The 19,916-nt window shown below is 40.6% G+C and overlaps 1 protein-coding gene across 9 annotated transcripts in view; it reads right to left on the bottom strand.

Annotated features, from left to right (window-relative positions):
* Cald1 (caldesmon 1) overlaps positions 1-19,916 on the bottom strand; it is a 220,704-nt gene that overhangs the window by 26,584 nt on the left and 174,204 nt on the right. For 6 of the 9 annotated variants that reach the window (XM_069996817.1, XM_069996821.1, XM_069996816.1 and 3 more), the window contains 4 exons: positions 15,387-15,533; positions 8,930-9,854; positions 7,553-7,630; positions 3,266-3,411 (listed from right to left, as the gene is read on the bottom strand). In XM_069996817.1, coding sequence (XP_069852918.1) covers positions 3,266-3,411; positions 7,553-7,630; positions 8,930-9,854; positions 15,387-15,533 — 1,296 coding nt within the window. The remainder of the gene's footprint in view (positions 1-3,265; positions 3,412-7,552; positions 7,631-8,929; positions 9,855-15,386; positions 15,534-19,916) is intronic. The other 3 variants (XM_069996825.1, XM_069996824.1, XM_069996823.1) reach the window with 2 other exon arrangements.

Here is a 19,916-nt window from a genome sequence, read left to right as displayed (position 1 = left end):
CGGGAAATATCTGGAGAAAATGTTATGGATAATCACACAAAAATTAATTATCATTTTAAAAATGAGAAACAGCCAAGTGCTGGTGGCTCATGCCTGTAATCCTAGCTACTCATGAGGCTGAGATCTGAGGACTGCAGTTCAGAGATAGCCAGGAGAGTGAAGTCTGTGAAACTCTTATCTCCAACCAACAAGCAAAAAGCTGAAAGTGGAGGAGTGACTCAAATGGGGGAGTGCTAGTTTTGAGCAAAAACAGGAAGGGACAAGCTACTACTGACTTCAAGCCTCAGTAATGGCATAAGGCAAAAACTAAAAAAATCAAAAATGAAAAACAGGATTCTCATGCAGACAAGCTTTGAGCATTAGACTGGTCCTCCTCTGGGGATTTCTTCCATAGGCAGTCTCTATCTTCAGATTCTTTGAGTTTAGGGCATATTAAGAATGCAGAGTGCTTTCAGATAAGTTAATAGGCCTCCATCTAGTTTACCTGTCCTGAGGTCCTTCTTATTTTCCCCACTCTTATTTTACAAGTAAATGAAACACAACTTCATTTCTCTGTTTCTCTCAGCACTAATTTACAACTCAAATGAAATCTCACAGATACTGGTAGCTAAACAAAGATGAATATTTGTTGCTGTTTTATTTATTTTTGTCCAAAGATGGAAAAATTAAGGTATAGGACTCATTTAAGGGTTTTCAGTGTAACCGGTTGCTCTTGTGTGATTTTTCTTCTCTGTGAATTACTCAACTCTCTGGCTTTCCAGAAACTTGGCAAGGTAATGATTAATTTGTACTTTGACTAAAGTTCCTTGGCAAGTTTGCTAATGGTTAACTAAACTTTTATTTCTAGTGATAGATTTTTTTCCTTAACATTGTTTCTCTGAACAAAAGTAAAAGTTGTCCCTTGAAAACCATTATACTTTTAAGACATACACTAAATTATCAAGTAATAAAACGATAACAATTTCAGGTACTACTCATTGAACATTTTTCATAAACCTGATGCTGGTATTGAGTTTTAAAGCATTCAACTACAGGCACATAAGTAAACTCTGGATTCTACTTTCTTGCCTCAATCAACTTGCTATAGATGTTCTACGTTTGTGTGTGTGTGTGTGTGTGTGTGTGTGTGTGTGAGAGAGAGAGACAGAGAGAGACAGAGAGAGACAGAGAGAGACAGAGAGACAGAGACACAGAGAGAGAGACAGAGAGAGACAGAGAAGTGGGGGAGAGGGAGAGGGAGGGAGAGAGAGAGAAACTGGGGCCTGAACTCAGAGCCTTGTGTGTTCATTTAGCTTTTTTTGCTCAAGGTTGGCACTCAACCACTTGAGCCATAGCTCCACTTCCAGCATTTTGCTGGTTAATTGGAGATAATCTCACAAACTTTTATGCCCAGGTTGGCTCTGAACCTCGATTCTCAGATCTCAGCTTCCTGAGTAGCTATGATTATAACTATGAGCCACCAGTGCCCAACCCATTAAAGTCTTAATTTTCACATCTAGTCTCTTGCCAATTCCATGTACTGTCTATGAATTCACCTCGATGCAGTTCTATTTAATGTATCTTTCTTCTGTGTGCATTCATAAATGTGATTAGGTCTTTGTGCCCATTTTCATATAAATATTGTTTGGGGCAACTGTATTTACCCCCTCTTACCCTCTTAAATGGGCCCAACTGTCCATCCCTCCTTTGTCCATCCCTACTTGCTTCTGAATATGTCTTTACTCAAGAAGCATATCAAACTTCCACATAATTATCTGCTGGGTGTCTTTCTTATTTGAAACATTCAGAAAAACAAGACCTTCAGGTAAGGTTGCTACCAGGGTATAGTGCTTTGGAAGTCTATACCTCAGAGATCCCAATATCCTTTGCAGCACCTATGACACAACCACCAGTGACCTAGCGAAGGTGGGGTCCGGGTACTGGTGGCGGAGGAGAGAATATGTGGGGATGGGATGTGGAGAATCATGTAGCCTCTGCCCATGACAGGCTTCTACAAAATTTGTGTGTGGGGACTCTCAGTATTCAACTATGTCTGGATGTGCGCCTTCGCCTGCACGGACGGCTCTTGACTGTTGAATATCAACTGCCAAGAGTTTCAATATGACCTGGAAGGCACCATACAGCTTCAGCAGTTTTCCAAACTGAAATGGAGCAGTAGTTCTAGGCTTTTCCCCCTCCCTCTTAGATCTGATTCCTAAACAAATATACAGGCTCTCAAAGTCCCTATGGGCAAAGAGATATGAGTTAATTTAACCCAATGTTTCCCAGGTTTGGGGGCCATGGAATAACCTGAGTTTTCTTTTTTCTTATTTTCTTTTGGCAGTACTGGAGTTTGAATTCAGGGTCTCATGCTTACTAGAGGGATGCTCTACCACTTGAATCATGTCCCTGATTTTGCAGACAGCAATTCTCCTACCTAGATTTTTTTTTTGCGGGGGTGGGGGGGAGAGCAGGGTAGGATGGGAGGTGCTGAGATTACAGGTGTATGTCTCATGCCTTGTCCCTTAATCTGAGTTTTCTGCAATATTCATGTATAATCTTTAGCAAAATGAATTCCTGAAAATGGTACTTAGAAGGGTTCCTTAAGAAGTTGGCCTGACCACATGGAGAATGAACCAATGATATTAACTACTCTTCAACTTATTAGGCAGGCACTCTACCACTTAAACCATGTCCCCAGCCCTTTTTTGCCCTAGTTATTTTTGAAATAGAGTATCATTTTTTTTTTTTTTTTTTTTTTTTGCCCAGGCTGGTCCAGACCACAGTCCTTCTATTTATGCTTCCAACCTAGCAGGGATGACAGGTATATGTCACCACACCCAGAATTTTATGTGGAGATGAGGTTCAACTGGCTTCAACTAGATTCTCTAAATCTTAGCCTCCCTAGTTGCTAGGATTACAAGCATGAACCACGGCGCTCACCTTGTCATAATATTTTTATATAATCTGATTTCACATGAGCATAGAGGATTAGTGAGCAAGAATATGATGTGCCTTGCAAGAAAAATTAAAATTAAAAAAAGGAAAAGCAGATTAACATTTGGATTGAGCAGTGATTGTTGGTTCTCTGTTAGTGATTTTAGTGATCTAAGAGCCAGGAGCAGCTGGACCTGCTGGCTGTGTATCCTAGACAATGGCCTGTGAACTCACAACAAAAGAATGTGGCCTGGCTAGCACATTTCTGTGTAGATGCACAGGACAGGGAGACTTATTTTGTTCCCTCACAGATGAACACAGTCGTGGCTAACAAGGCATCGCTTCTTACCTGAAAGCATTCTCAGCATGTTTAAGTTTGTGGGTCATGAGTTCTCCATTCTGGGTCTTCACTTCTGTAAGTCCCTTCTTTCTATCCAAGAAGCTCTTCACTTCTTCTTTGGGCTCTTTGTCCTTCTTGAGCTTCTCATCCTTGATCTAACCAACAGTGCACATCAGGAGGAAAGATAAAAATAAAAACCGTATTAGTTTACAGTTGGTTTTACCGAAAAAGACCTGTCTGTTTTTAGGTAGAAAGTCAGAACAAATGTCTGGAAAATGATGTGGTGGCAGTCAAAGAAAAGTCTTAGTAAGCTATGGTCTCTTATCCCCTGAGCAAAGACCTTGAGTATAACTAGGAAATCAAGAACATCTCTGACATCTCACTGGGGTTTTTATTTTGGAGGGCAGTGGGGGTATTCTTGTTAGCAATGATATATCCTAGGCATCCCATGTAAGGGTTGTCTGCCGTTCCCATGGGGAAGAGTGATTATTAGTGTGATTTTGATGGAAGAATAGCCTGGTAGCTTGAGATTTCCTTTTGGGGAAGGAATGAATCTTTGATAAGCACAAAATAATGTGATAAGGACATAAACAGCAAATCCACCAGGCTTGCCAGCTCTTCTCAATCCATTCCGAGGAAGATGACTTTTCTCTTTTAGTCTCATGAGTAACTGAGTCCCAAGGATGGAACCTGTAATAACCTGCCTGTAGGGGGAGGACTTAGACACTTGTGGGCCATTTCTGTATTCATCTAACCCACTGAAGTTAGAGCACAAAAGGAATAATTCCAGAGTTTACCTTAACTTTCACTGTCAGCAAAGATTTAGTCCTTGGCATGTAGTCTTGGGATTGCTGAGGGAGACAGTCCTGGGGCTTGAACTCAGGGTCTGGGCGCTATCCCTGAGCCTCTTTGTGCTCAAGGCTAATGGTCTACCACTTGAGCCACAGCTCTACCTCCAGCTTTTTCTAAGTAGTTTATTGGAGATAAGAGTCTCATGACCTTTTCTGCCTGGGCTGTCTTCAAATCATGACCCTTAGATCTCAGCCTTCAGAGTAGCTAGGATTACAAGTATGAGTCTCTGGGGCCTGGCTCTGAACATTTACTTTCAAAGGGCATATTTTTTTGAAAAAAAATAAAGCAACTACTCCCCCCCGCCACTTGATGAAATTTTAAAAGTCTTTTGTCTGATTATCTTCTTTGGGTGCCATTTATTACTTACTATTTATGGATGATTCATTATGGTGTTACTCTCAGACTTTAATCTCAGGCCTACACCTACGGTCCTTGACAACACTGAACAAGGAAACTGGGAGATTTGTCTACTAGGTAAGGGACTTGCATTTTGTTTCCAGGGCTATCCACAATCTAGTAGTGTTTCTTGAGCAAGTCATCTAGCTTCTCTGGGATACTGGTCCCAGGCATGTGAAATACAAGGCTGAATAATTCCTTCTCAATCTTTTATTCTGTCATTTTCCTTGGTCATGAGAAGCTATAACAAAGAGAAGGATGATCAGAACAAGTATTCCAGGCTAGTGGTGGTCCTTGCCTAAGAATAAGTCAAGAGTTCCCTGGACAAGCAGAAGGAGCCAAAATATATTCTTATTTTGACCTACTATTCTTGGATAGAGTCTCAGAAGCCACAGACCATGGTTTAAACCCTGGATAAGAACTATCTTGGCATAGCAACTTAGAGGCAAAGAATGTTTCAGGGCATCTCATGAAACAAATTCTGAGTCAAATGTATAGTTTGTGGAATTCCTCTAGATATCATGTTCCAAAAACCATACATTTGACTGGGAAGAAGGGCTCTGGCCAAGTGTGACCATTTGGATAAAACTCTAGATATTTGAGATATTTAATGGGACAAAACATGGGCCATTGGGTTGTGGACATTTATGTGGCATGCTTTTATTCTAGAGTCACCTAAAAGGTCAGGGAAAACCAGGGTATATGGCTCACATTTATGTTAGTAGCACTGAGGAGGCCAAATCAGGAACTGCACAAGTTTGAGGCCAGTCTGAGCAACACAGAAAGTTCCTTGCGAACCTGCCTGACCAAACCACCTATCCATGTATTCATCCATCTGTCCATCTATCCATCCAACTATCCATCCATCCATTCATCCATCCATCCACCCAATCAGTCAGCCAACAAATATCCTGGGATGTAAGATTCTATAGTGTATTGCTTTGTATGATACTATTCCAGAATTGAGACAACAACTAGGTACAAGTTAGATTCAACAGTATTTTCTTAGCTCTTGAACCTCTCTACTCCTTGCTGGCTCCTTTTTCTAATATAATGGGGTCCTTTAGACTGATTGCTACTGAAAATTTGATCCATGGAAAACACAGATCTCCTCAGGGAGATTTGACTCCACCTATAGCCACAGAATCAGTTGTGCATTTAACCAGATTCCTGAGTGATTTGTGTGCACACCAATCAGTGTCAGAAATATGAGCCTAGATGAGCATCAGGTTCTGTATTATACAGACAACTTTGCTAGAAACAAGAAAAAATACCCTAAACCAAGATGTTCATAACTGGGGTGCAGAGAAAAAAGACCTAAATTAAGTATAAAGGTTGTGATCATCTGTACCCCACTACCACTACTTCAGTGCAGCTTAACTGCACTGAAGAAAGACAGGGATTTTGTTTGTTGTTTGTGCTAGATGAGTTTGTAGATGTTCTTTGTTTCCTAGAATGTTTAAGCAAACTGACACGTTAGAACTCTGAGTTTCCCAGTTATTAGCAATTGGACTCTTTCCCTCCTTTTAGATGGACAGTGCACACATTAAAATTTCCCTCATGAACCACTACAAATTCTATCAGAAACAGAGAGGAACATCAAGCTTAAGATAAACATAATATGGGAAGTGGGGCTGTACTCAGGTGGTAGAGCGCTAGCCTTTAGCTGAAGAGCTGAGGGACAGTGCTCAGGCCCAGAGTTCAAGCCCCACAACCAACGACAACAACAAAAAAGATAAACATAATATGTAACAAGAACTAGAAAGTCTTATTTCTTGTATGAATCTTATTTAAAATTGTAAGACAATAGCTAGGTGCCAGGGGCTCCTGCTTGTAGTTCTAGCTAATCAGGAGGCTAGCTAATTCCAGGCAGGGAAAATTACCAAACAACTCTGAAAGTGAAGCTGTGCTCCAGTGGTAGAGTGCTAGCCTTGACCAAAAAAGCTCAGGGACAGCACCCAGGCCCCGAGTTTCAGCCCCAGGATTGGCACACACACACACACACACAAATGTCTATCTAATCAGGACATCTCTGTTTTCAATGATAGACTTTCTGTTTTAACTTCGGAGGTTTTATTATAATGCCACAAGAGGTAGGGACCCGTAATAAAAGTCCATTTGGGTCAGTAATCAATAGACAAACAGATGTCTTTACCTCTGATGATTTACTCTTGCCACATTCAAGTTCTCTGAATTTAGGAGATGGAGTTGCAGTTTACAGGGTTATGTGGGAAGAGCATAAGCAAGATGGCTAGAACCGGGGCAGGCTCTGATTATGTGGGAGTACCTCCATGTTCTAGGAACCGCAGCTCCTTTACTTACCCACAGTCACCACTCGGCACCTGTACCTGTGTGTGCCTCAGAAATGCAATGCAGACCATTTTGCCAACCTTTTTTCTTTTTAAAACCGAATTATCATCTTCAGTTCACCCAATTTTCTACTGAGATGTGGTAGGGGAGAGGATATATTCCCTTTGAAAAGTGAAAGCATTAATCAAGGCCAGCTGGGAATATTTCAGGATTGCACTGCTAACAGAAGGGTTCGGGGGAATAAAGTTAGCTGTCAGAGGAGGAGAAAGCAAGAAAGATGAATAGGAGCAGTACTTTCCAAGCTTTTGACTATGATCCTCAGAAGGAAGGATAGTTAATAAGACAAAAAGCAATCAATACTCCCTACAAGGCCCTTTATTCCATTTTACTCAAGGCTGGTGTTCTACCACTTGAGCCACAGCCCCACTTCTGGATTGTTTTTGTGGTTAACTGGAGATAAGAGTCTCATGGACTGTCTTGCCTGGGCTGGCTTTGAACCGTGATCTTCAAATCTCAGCCTTCCAAGTAGTGAGGCTTACAGGCATAAGCCACCAGCCTCCTGCTTTTGCTTAAATAATGTTGTGATGTTCTAAGCTTATCTCTCTGTCCAATGGGTCATGAGTCATGGCTTGCAAAGCCTGGGGTTAGAAGTTACAGTTCTGCCAGTGGTCAGACGAGATATTTTGGACCATTGTTCTGTGTGGGTTTATGATCAGAGTATTCTCAAGTAGCATTTACCTCTTCTTTTCTGAAGGCAGGCTTGTCTTCCTGGGACTTTTGTCTTTGAGCTTGCCCTTTAGCTCCCTTTTCTTCTTCCTTTTCATGTTCAAGAATGGTGAAGATCACTCATGTAAAAGAAGCCCTTTCTAGCTTGCAAGAGTGAGTGGTGCTCAGATCACTCTGCAGTGTGGTGAGAAGATGCCAGCATGGCACCACATGTACTGGGTGTCAGTGATTCTATGCAGCAGTGTGGGATATTTTCTTTTCACACCCCATTTTCCTCATGTGCCTGCCACGATGCTTCCCTGAAATCTCGTGGTGGTGTTCCTTGTGTGTGTTTACAGCCTCAAAAACAGAAGCAGGGGCAAAAGACAACCTCAGCAGCAAGCAGATTTAGTGACAGACTTCATTCAGGAAAGGGTGAATGTGCAAGTCAAGTGTCTCTTCTTTTTGCTGGTATAGCGCTTTAAATGCAGCCTTGCAGAAAGCTAAAAGCTTTTGTAGTTTACGCATATCCTTTCTTTCTATTCCTTCTCCATTGTTCCCATCCTTCTCCAGGCCTCATGAAATTGTGTTACCCAGACGGTAAAAAGAACAAAATGCATGGCCTCGATTTTCTGCCCGTTACCAATTGCTATTACCCAAGATGGGTAGCTTTCTACAAGTCTGCTTTAAGCTCAGGTCTACATGAGGCAAACTAGGGTTTTGGAGATATTATTTTGAAGGGTTCCATGGACTCTTTGCCCTTCTTTATTTACAGTTGACTTCAAGGGATTGGTTCTTGTCTTTTTAAGATAAAATGCTTTATTATAGTTCTTTCCGCCAATTATCCATGCCCATTTTTATAGCCTGTATGTGTGCATGTGTGAAACAAGAGCCTCTCAGACTCGTTGGCTCAGGTTGGCTTCAAACCAGGATCCTCAGATCTCAGCCTCTTGAGTAGCTAGGATTACAGGTGTGAACCACCATGCCCAGTTTATACTTTTAAATTTTACTATCCAACACCTGATTGATGGGGGCGGGGAGGTTGGAAATATAGGCCTTTTGCCTCATGTAGACCGTGAATAGATGAGAGATGTCAGAAAGGAGAAGTTCAGTGTAGACCACCACACGTATCAATCATTTGGGCTCATTCATTTTTTCTTGTGTATTCATAGCCACCAAGCACAGAACAATTCATATCTCTCTGGTTGTCACAATAAAACTTGGTTGGTTGTATATTTAGAGATCATGATTGCCTCGTGCTTGCTACGGCCTGAAAAAAAGAATGAATAGCTTGCCAAATGATCAAGCATGTGGATCTCTGTGCGTGTGGCTTCTGCCCCCAATTTGCTGTGCATTACATTTCTCAGTAGGTCACAGGCATCACACATTGGTGCAACGTGCTTACTGTACCTGTTTCATTAGGACAGCTGTCTGTCGTGTATCTTCTTGTACTTTCTTTTCATTTACCCCTTTCCCTTCTCTCTTTTCTTCTACCTTCTCCCCTTTTAGCTTTGCCTCTTCCATTTCCTTCTTCTCCTCTAGCAGCTTTCTCTGCTTTTCCTCTTCTATCCTGGCCCTCTCCTCCTCTGCCGCCTTGGCTCTTTGCCTCTCCTCAGCTGCTCTTCTCTCTTCCTCCTCAATCCTTGCCCTCTCCTCCGCCTCCCTCCTTTCCCTTTCTTCTGCAGCTGCCTTTTCTTCGGCTTCAATTCTTGCCTGCTCCTCTGCTATCTTTCTGTCTTGTTCTGCTTGCATTCTTTCTCTTTCTTCTGCTTCTAACCTCAGCCTCTCGGCCTCAGCCCTCTCCCTTTCCTCCTCCTCCATCTTTGCATTATGGGAAATCTCCTCTGCTTCCCTCTCTTCCTCTACTTTTGACTCCGCTGCACTGATGTGCCCATTTTTCAATGTCATGACCACTGTTTCCTCCTGGGTGTCTGTACTTTGCTCCTCTACCTGATTTTCTCCAATGTTCCCTGGCTTTGGCTTTTCTTCTTCCTCTTCCTCCTTCTCGTCTTTCTTTTTGTCTTCAGCATCCTTCTGGTAGGACTTCCTAACGATTTCTGTTTCTTCCATCGTGTATCTGTCCTGGCGATTCTCTTTCTTTTCCTCTTTCTCAGCACTATCATTTTCTGCCACATCATTCTGCAGTCTTCTGCTTGGGGAGGACAGACTGGTGTCTGTTATTGTTGGGTCAAACTCCTTCTGGCGCTCCAGGGCTTCCTGAAGGCGTTTTTGGCGTCTTTCTTCTCTCCGGGCCAGGCGTTCCAATAATGCAGCCTCTTCGTCACCTTCCACCTGAGTGTTGGCGGTGGTTGGCTTGGCTTCCTCATCAGGGACACTGTGTAACACAACACCAAAGACAGCTGATTAATCAGTCACCGGCATTCACAGAGCCACCCACGTCTAGAGCGGTTGCCGGTGATACCAAGTTCATGCCATTTCAGCTCATGCCTGGCTAGCTTTTAGCTGATGGCATATGCAAGGCTGTGGCCTTGGTCTTTCTCTGGTGCCTGGCACCTTCTCAACATGATGTAAATGCTGTATTAGTGCCTTTCACCCAAAGTTGCTGACCACGAGTGTGCAAGCATCTCAGTTTCCCTCCCTTTTTGAATTGGATAACACCTTCCACGCTCACTCTTATTTTTATATTTTAGTTGTGTGTGTGTGTGTGTGTGTGTGTGTGTGTGTGTGTGTGTGTGTGTATACTGGACTTGAACTCCAGGCCTGGGCACTGTCCCTTAGCTTTTTTTTTTTGCTCAAAGTTGAAGTTCTACCATTTGAGACACAGTTCCATTTTCAGCTTTTTGTTGGTTAATTTTAGGTAAAAATCATATAGACTTTTCTACTCACCTGATTTCAAATGACAATTCTTATATCTCAGCCTCTTGAGTAGCTAGGATTACAGATGTGAGCTACTAGTGCCCAACTGGACAATTAAATTGAATGCTTGGGGGGGGGGGAGAAAGAGAGAGAGAGAGAGACAGACAGACAGAGAGAGACAGAGAGGCAGAGAGAGAGAGACAGAGAGAGAGAGAGACAGAGAGAGACAGACAGACAGAGACAGACAGACAGACAGCCAGCTGGGTGCTAGTGGCTCACACCTGAAATCCTAGATACTCAGGAGGCTAAGACTGAGGATCACAAATCAAAACCAGCCTGGGCAGGATAATCCCTGAGACTTATCTCCAATTAACCACCAGAAAACCAGAAGCGGTACTGTTGCTCAAAGTGGTAGAGCACTAGCGTTGAGCAGAAGAGCTCAGGGACAGTGCCCAGATCCCATGACTAACAAAACAAATAAACAACCAAAAAATCTACAACTCAAACTGTAGCATATTCACCAGTTAGTCCCTCTTGCAGGAGGCTGGACATTGCCCAGGCAAGGAGTGTTGGTCTCCACTGGCAGGAAATGATGATGCAATGCCAGAACTGTGACCAGAGTTGGAAGCCTGTGTCTTACAATGTTTAGAAACTCCATTAGATTTCATGGTTCATACCAAACTTGGCCCTTCCATTGTTCAAGTTCATTTAGTTTTAGAAAAACACATTTCATATTCTACAACAAACAATGGTAGAGCATAGATTTTTCAACCTCCTGGCCTTAGTTCTTACTGTAGGACATTGTCTCCATGAATTATCATCTGTTTAAGAATTATATGCCTATAGAAATACAAAGAATTTGGAGTTCAAGGGGAAAAATAATCTTTACATCAGGCACTTGAATCAACTGAATTCTATTAAGTTGTAAAAGGTATGCAAAATTTGAAAATGCTAGCAAGATGATATGACATTAGGAAACCAACATACTCTGTTGAACATATTTTGGCCTTTCCATAAATCATGACGACAATCATAGTAGAGGTCAGGTGATAGGTAGAGCTGTTTAGCTCCAAGAAGACTTATTTTTCTTTTAGCTAATAAATAAGTCAGAGCTAAACCCCATGGTCTTTCCTTGAAAAAATATCCTCAGTTTTTGAATTAAATCAACACCATGAAATTCGTAAGATGAATAAAATGTGACATCAGATGGGAAACTCAAGAAGGAGCAAGATATTATTTGGGTGAATGTTGGATTTGATGTTGTCTTGTTTGGGGTGGGAATAGTCCTGGGGCTTGAACCCATGGCTTTATGTATGTTGAGTATTTGCTCTACCACTTAGCTACATACTTCTATTCCAAAAGTAAGATTGTAAAAGCAGAAAACTGTAGGCCAGTAGTAACTTTTTAAGCAACTGTGGAGTATCATTACATAACTAGATTCAGGAAAGGGCTCAAAATACCATTTAAAAAACTTCCTCAGCTTAAACATAGAAAAGGCAAGGCAAAGATGGGATGGGGAAGCTGGGAAAAGCAAAGGAAGGGGTGACATTGTCCAAAAAAAGAAATGTACTCATTACCTGACTTATGAAACAGTAACCCTTCTGTACAACACATTAATAATAATAATAAAATTGTATTAAAAACATAGAGAAGCCATTGAAGGACTATGATGCTGTCCTTCTAGAAGACTTTGAGAATGATTCAAGTTATTGCATGCTTATGATGTGCGAGAATGCTCTGTGCATTTTAGATATCCTACTGTCTCATTGAAATGTTTGTTTTGTTTTGGATCAGTACTGAGGCTTGAACTCAGGGCCTCAAGCTCTTGCTTGGCTTTTTTCACTCAATGTTAGCACTACCACTTCCAACTTTTTTCTGGTTAACTGGAGATTAAGTCTCACAGCTTTGTCTGCCCAGGCAGCCTTTGAACTGTGATCCTCCTATCTTAGCCTCCTGAATAGCTAGGATTACAGGTGTGAACCACCAGTGCCCACCCTGTTGAAGTTTAACAGTATTCTTAGGAGAAAGGCATAATTTTACTCCATTTAGGCAGATGAGTACTGTTAATGAAAGGCCCACTTGGTGGGCCTTCCAATGCTAGTTGGTAAACCCAAAAGCTCATACCTGTCCTTCTTTTGTTATACTTCCTCACTAATTAAACGCTACTTACCAAGAGACCTGGTTTCTACTTTTCCACCTGTCCAATAAGCTGCATTATTTTTTTAAATAAGTTTTTTTTATTGTGAAAATACTGTACAGAGGGGTTACAGTTACATGAGCAAGGTAATGAGTACATTTCTTATCCAGCATTGTTGCCTCCTTTGTTCTTCCCCTACCATCCCTTCCCTCCCACCTCCTCAACTACACTCCCCCTCTCCACGCCTAAATTGTAAAGTTTGTTTTTCAACATAGCGTCTTGTACATCTCATTGTTGCAATGGGCCAACCAGTATCCCTATTTAAACAATTTGTTTTTTCCCTTTCCCTCCACAAATTATAGCAACATCAAATACAGTGAAAACAAGGGTTATATCGTGGAGAAGGGACATACAAAGCAACAACAACAAAAAAATCACAAAGTACCTTGTAAATACATTAGAAACAATAGCAAGAAAGAAAAAACCACTTGTGTCCCTATCTTGGGGTTCATTTTGCTTAACATCATCTTATCTGACCTTTTCTGCTTGTTCTAGACATATACTAGTTACTACAAATAAGGGAAAATGTGGGACCTAGGTTTCTTTGGGCCTGGCTTACTTCACTTAATATAATTTTTTCCAAGTCTTTCCATTTCCTAACAAATGGGGCAATGTCATTCTTTCTGATGGAGGCATAGAATTCAATTGTGTATATAAACCACATTTTCTTCATCCATTCATCTACTGAGGGGCATCTGGGTTGGTTCCATATCTTAGCTAAGGTAAACAATGCTGCGATAAACATAGTTGTGCTGGTCAAGCTGCATTATTGAATGTCTTTCCCACAAGCCATTGCAAGACCATCATGCAATCCTGACGGAGCCGCTCAAATTTGAGCCAAGGCAGCTCTGACCCCTTTCCTTCAGAATTAACTAGTTATAGTAAGCTAAAGGAATTACCAACAGCCCCACCCAATAGTCACAAAATAAAACAATCTAAGCCTAAAAACATATCCAAGTTCTTACAATGGGGCCTCATTACATTTAATCAGTTTATAGTTTAAATTTAAATTTTTTTCCTTCCTTTTCTCACACGTCACCTTATCTTTTCTAAGCCTTAGAGCATATATATGTCATATACTAAACATTAATATAATTAACTTTGTGGCTCTGTTTCTGTAGCAAAAGTCCTGTTTGAAGAGGTTGAGACTATTATATAGTATATATAATAGATAATATGAGTACATATGACATTACTAATAGATTACATATTATAGTCTATTATACAGACTATTTTATATAGTCTATCTATAGTCTATAATAATACAGTCTATATAATAGACTATTAGTCTATATAATAATATGCTGTATTATTATATATAATATATAATTATGTACAATATTATATAATAACATATAATATCTAATAATACAGTATATTATTATATAGACTATATAACAGTATAGTGTGTGTATAGTGTCTATGTTATTATATACACTATATAATAGTCTCAACTTCTCTGATTTCTGCTGGGGCCTAAGTAAATGTATTGATTGAATGAGTGAATAATCATATGAAATTCAACAGTATTCTGAATGTTGCTAAATGATACAATGCATATTACAAAAAAAGATTCATACTGCATATTACAAAAAAGAAGAAAAAAGAAAAGCTGGGCACAGGTGAATCATACGTGCAATCCTAGCTACTTGGGAGGCTGAGTACAGGAGGATATGGTTCAAGGCCAGTTCTTCTCAACTCATCCCTCCCACTTGCCACCCTGACTTTGTGGGAGGCTATGATGAGATTTCGGGTCAGCTCTGGCAGAAAAGTTTGCAAGTGCCACATTATCAATTCTTTACATAATCCTACCTATTTAAGGGGCTGAGATCTGAGGCTCAAATTCAGAGCCAGATCAGGCAGACCAATCTAAGAGACTCTCTCCAATGAACAAGGAAAAAGCCAGAAGTAGGAGTAGCTCAAGTGGTAGTACCAGTTGTAAGCCAAAAAGCTGAGTAAGGGCGTAAGACCTCAAGTTCAAGCTTTAGTATCAGCACTCATGCATACAGATACGTGCGTGCACACACACACACACACACACACACACACACACACACACACACAAGTGCTCAAGACTCTGTCTTAAAGAGAAAGCTGAGCATGGTGCTCCATGATTGTTATTCCAGCTATGATGGGAAGCCTAAAATAGAAGGATCATGGTCCAGGACGCAAGACCTCATCTCAGAAATAACCAACACACACACACACACACACACACACACACACACACACACGCACACACACACACACGCACGCACACATACACACACGCACACACACATGCACGCACACGCATGCACGCACACATGAACACACGCACGCACACACATGCACACACGCACGCACACACACACGCACACACACGCACACACGCACGCGCGCACACGCACACACACGCACACATGCACATGCAAATATACACAAAGGCTGGAACAAGCGCAGTAGATTGCTTGCCTAGCAAACCCAAGGCCCTGAGTTTAAGCCTTCACACTTCCTGACTTCCAAAAGAGAAAAAAATATGACACTTGCAGTTCATGTTTGTTTTTAATATACAAGTAGGCACATAGGACTGTGTCAAATAAATAAATCTTCATTTCCAAGTAGCAATATGCCATCTTTAACCTGCCATCTTTAGTAAATTAAAATAAAATGAAAGGCCTCACTTGAGATAGGTTTACAGAATGGAAATGGTATGTGTTTAGAAGTGGTATCTTCATGTCTAAATCAGATTGTCCAGTTTGACTTGTCAAAAGTGACGGAAAATAGTGGAGAAGGCAATGGTTTACTGGACAAAGTGCATCCAATAGACAGACAAGACACAGCGAAGAGACTCCATCTTCAAAGGGAAAGTACCTGTTCTGGGCATTCGCCTCCACCTGGTCAGTCACCTGACCCAAGGACTCTTCCTCCTGCTTTTGCCGCAGCCTTTCCTGCCGGGCCCGGCGACGCCTTTCTCGGGCAGCTTCCTCTTCATCATCATCGTTCCTCTGATAGGCGATTCTACAACATCACAAAGACAAATGTCCTCCTCAGTACAAAGTCAACCTCAGTGCAAAGTCAACCTCATTACAAAGCCAGCCTCATTACAAAGTCAACCTCCCAGACACCAACTATTTTTTTTTCCTTTCACCACCAACTTTTGTCAGGAGTAGCCATGAACTCGGAAGAAGGGCTCAACTGCTTAGGTTTGGCGACCCAATTGATTCCTTCTCAAACTTTTGGGTATTTGACACACATTAATACAGTAACAACTTGCAATAATAACCAAAGACATTGAATCTACACAAAAGCTGTCTCCCTTTTGAGATTGTGGCTTAGTATATTTAGATTTATTTTATTTATTTATTTACTTTTTTCGGTCGTGGGGCTTGAACTCTGGGCTTGGGTGCTGTCCCTCAGCTCTTCAGCTCAAGGAGAGCGCTCTACAGCTTGAGCCACAGCACCACTTCCATATTTAGATTTATTAAACTGATGATCACATGAAAGGCCTAGAAGCAGAAATACCAAGTGTTGGGCCAAATAATTTAAACACAGATGGCACGGTGGTATCTCTAATCAGGCAGGGGGATTACAAGTTTGAGTTACATTGTGAGACCTTGTTTCAAAAAAAAAAAAAAAAAGGAAAGAAAAAGAAAAGAAAAGGAAAAAAAAGAAGGAAGAGAGAAAGAAAACACTTAAAAGACTAGTGTGTGAATTATTTGTGGGGGTACTGTCACACACACACACACACACACACACACACACACACACACACACCACCACCACCACCACCACCACCACCACCAAGCCAATACATTAGTATTAATCAGTCAAAGTTGCTCATTAAAATTGAGAGGCTAAGGCACTTGTGGCTCACACCTATAATCTTAACTACTCAGGAGACTGAGTAGACTGAGTAGACTGGTTTAAATCCATAGGATTCTTAACTCCAATTAACCACCAAAAAGCTGGGAGTGAAGGTATAGCTCAAACAGTAAAGCCTTAGCCCCATACAATAGAAACATTTCACATTAATACTTTTTCGTGTGTATACTCAACGCCTTGTGTTCTTGCTTGGCTTTTTTCACTTGTGACTGGCATTCTACAACTTGAATCATACCTCTAGTCCAGTTCTACTCCGGCTATTTTCTAGCTGTGATCCTCAGATCTCAGCCTCTTGAGTAGCTGGGATTATAAGTATGAGCCATTGGCTCTTGGCACATAATACTTCTTTAAAATGTGGTAAAATACATTCATATTTAAAAATACTTAATATTAGCCAGGCACAGGTGGCTCAAGCCTGTAATACTAGCTACTCAGCAGGCTGAGATCTGAGGATCGTGGTTGAAAGCCAGCCTGGGCAGGAATGTCTGTGAGACTCCTATTGCCCACCAGAAAACCAGAAGTGGCACTGTGGCTCAAGTGGTAGAGTGCTTGCCTTGAGCTGAAGAGCTCAGGGACAGTGCCCAGGTCTAGAGTTCAAGCCCCACAACCAACAAAACAAACAAACAAAAACTTAATATTTATGAGTATAATACAGTATTACTAAAAGTAGGCAAAAGTTGTATTGCAGATCTCTAGAATATGCTTACGATTCTTACACAGCTACATAGCCAACTACTGTGCTAACTGAAGAAAAAATAGCAGAACCATATAACTTATTCAGTCATAGATGACTAATGATAGTTTGTTTGTATTAGGTTTATAAATGGCCACTTTTAGGCTTAGATCTACGACTTTCCCTGCGTGATCTTTTTACATCAATAAGAAGAATGGTACACATGATTGTGTCACTTAGATGTCTCATTGAAAACAAGATTAAAAATTCTGAAGGTTGGCTGGTATCTCTTTGCTACTTGAGAAAATCTGACTTCATACAGAAATCTGCTAGTGTGCAATACTCAAATGCCAATATAAATAAAATGTCACTTAGTAATTTTATAAAACCGACTAGTAATTTTCCACAAATATGGTAGTGTGGCAGAGGAGCTAATGGATGATTGTATTAAGACAGGGTGGGGGTGGGAGGGAGAGAATGAGAACTTGGCTTCCAGAACAGAATTAGTCTCTTAGCAACTTGAAGCCCTTTAATTAACCTCAGTTAAATTTCCTTGTCTGTAAGTGTGTGACAATCGAATGAAATAATGGATTCATTATGACAAAGTATTGTAAAAATGGAATCTTTTGTGGGTATTTGGAGCATTCAGCGACAGGGCGGCTTTGTGGGGACAGATGAGCTCAATTTTAGACTTGTTAAGTCTGAGGTGACAACATGACAGGATGTGAATGTTCCTTTCTAATTCAATCACATGGTAATCGGCAGTGGTAAGCTCTTCCCAGTGGTTTGGCTTCAACCTTCAGATTCTTGGCCTAATATTCTCTTGGCTTATGTCTCTGTAGACAGTTCTAACCACAGCAAGGAAAAACGAGTCCTAATGATTGCTTCCCAAGCTAATGAAACAGAAAGTCTTAATTTGCTCTTCTGCATCTCTGGATAAGCCATGAAGGCATAGCTGTTACTTGGAATCTTTCTCTTCCGAGACAAGCAAGAGACATACAATTCCATATGGAGCATCCTTATGCTAAATGCATGACTTCTCCTTCTAATGGAATCTAGTGTAAGCTCTCATTCCCCACCTAACTGGAAACATCCCAGATGCCGCCATCTTCCTTCTACCTACTGTATTGGCTTTGGTGTTGGTGCTGTTGGGTTTTAGCTCTTCTAACAAATAGGTTTGGCACTTCTGTCAGGTCAGACTCAACTATTTCACCTCTTGAATTTCTCATCAGAGGATTGACCTGAGCAACTAGATCATCTCTTCTAACTCTCCTTGCCTAATATAAGATCAAAATTTATGGACAACCACTCTTTGTTGGTAGCCCCTTTGCTGGGTGACATAGCTGTCACAGATAGCTTTGTAAGTAATTGTTTATTACTTCTTATAAAGGAACAAACTAAAATGTTCACAAAGTTAAGAACCATTACTACCATAACGAAAGACTGGAAATTGTTTCATGGTGTTTTAAATCGTAATATAATCAGTTGGTGGCTTATAAATCTATCAGTTGACTTTTTTTAAGTGAAGTGATTGTGTCTGTGTACAAAGCAAACTGTAGTTTCTTATCTGTTAGCATTTTCCTATGCTTTCTGTTCTTCATGCTTCTACCACAGTTTATTTAATTGAAAATATCCAGCCCAGCACTAGTGGGTCACATCTGTAATCCTAACTATTTGGGAGGTAGAGATTCAGAGTATAGTTTAAGGTGAGCCTGGGCAAAAAGTTCATGAGACCCAATCTCAACCAATAGCTTTCTACTTTGGCATGCACATGTTGTCTCAGCTATGTGGAAGGCTGAAATCAGGAAGATCGTGGCTCTAGGTCAGCGTGAGCAAAAAAAGGTTTGCAAAACTACATCTCAGCAGAAAAAGCTAGGCATGTAGGTATGTGCCCATCCATGATAAAAAAAAAAAGCTAGGCATGTTGGTATATCCCATTCTTAAATAGGAAGATAACAGTCCTGGCCAGCTGGGGAAAAAAATGAGACCCTACTTCAAAAATAACCTGAGCAAAAAGGTCTGGGAGTATGAGTCAAGTGGTAGAGTGTCTCTCTGGGAATGCCAGTCCTTGAGTTCAAACTCCTTTATATATATATATATATATATATATATATATATATATATATATATATATATATATATATATATATATATATATATATATATATATATATATATACTCATGGTCTTATTTATTTTTCTAAAAGTAGCATATACTTATTGTTGTTTTCAGTACTAAAGATTGAACTTAGGGCCTTTGTGCTCTAGACAAGTAGCAAGTACTTGAGCTATGTCCTCAACCCACAAACTGCATAAAGACATAAATCAAAATCTATTCCTTAGTATCATACCTCTAAATATAAATAGGATGACAATTTGATCTATTTGGCAAGACATTTTCCTATGTATGTATAGATATTACATTTGTAAGAAAGTGGGATTATGTTATACATAATTTCTTATGTTATACATAATTTCTATGTTAGATATAGTTTCTTTGACCTTACTTGTGATTATTTGTTAACACATTAACAAAATGGAATGTCAACAGAAATAATAACTTATATATGTACATAAGTGCACAAAGGTATGGTAATTATGTGATCATGCTATAAACATTGTAACCAATTGTCTACTACTGAACATTTAGAATTTTTTTTTGTTGCTGCTGTTGTGGTTTTATAAATACTGCTGCAAGGCAAAGCATGGTAGTGACACTCTGTAATCCCAGTGACTAGGGTGGTATTGTTAGGAGGATCTTTGATCCATGGCTACTCAGGCAAAAGGTAAGCTATCTGAAAAAAAGAACTGGGGGTATGGCTCAGGTGGTAGAGCTCTTGCCTGGC

Source organism: Dipodomys merriami, unplaced genomic scaffold (assembly GCF_024711535.1).
Source record: "Dipodomys merriami isolate MVZ:Mamm:240054 unplaced genomic scaffold, mDipMer1.0.p SCAF_5, whole genome shotgun sequence".
NCBI classification, from domain to species: domain Eukaryota; kingdom Metazoa; phylum Chordata; class Mammalia; order Rodentia; family Heteromyidae; genus Dipodomys; species Dipodomys merriami.
This window is presented reverse-complemented; position numbering and strand designations above follow the sequence as displayed.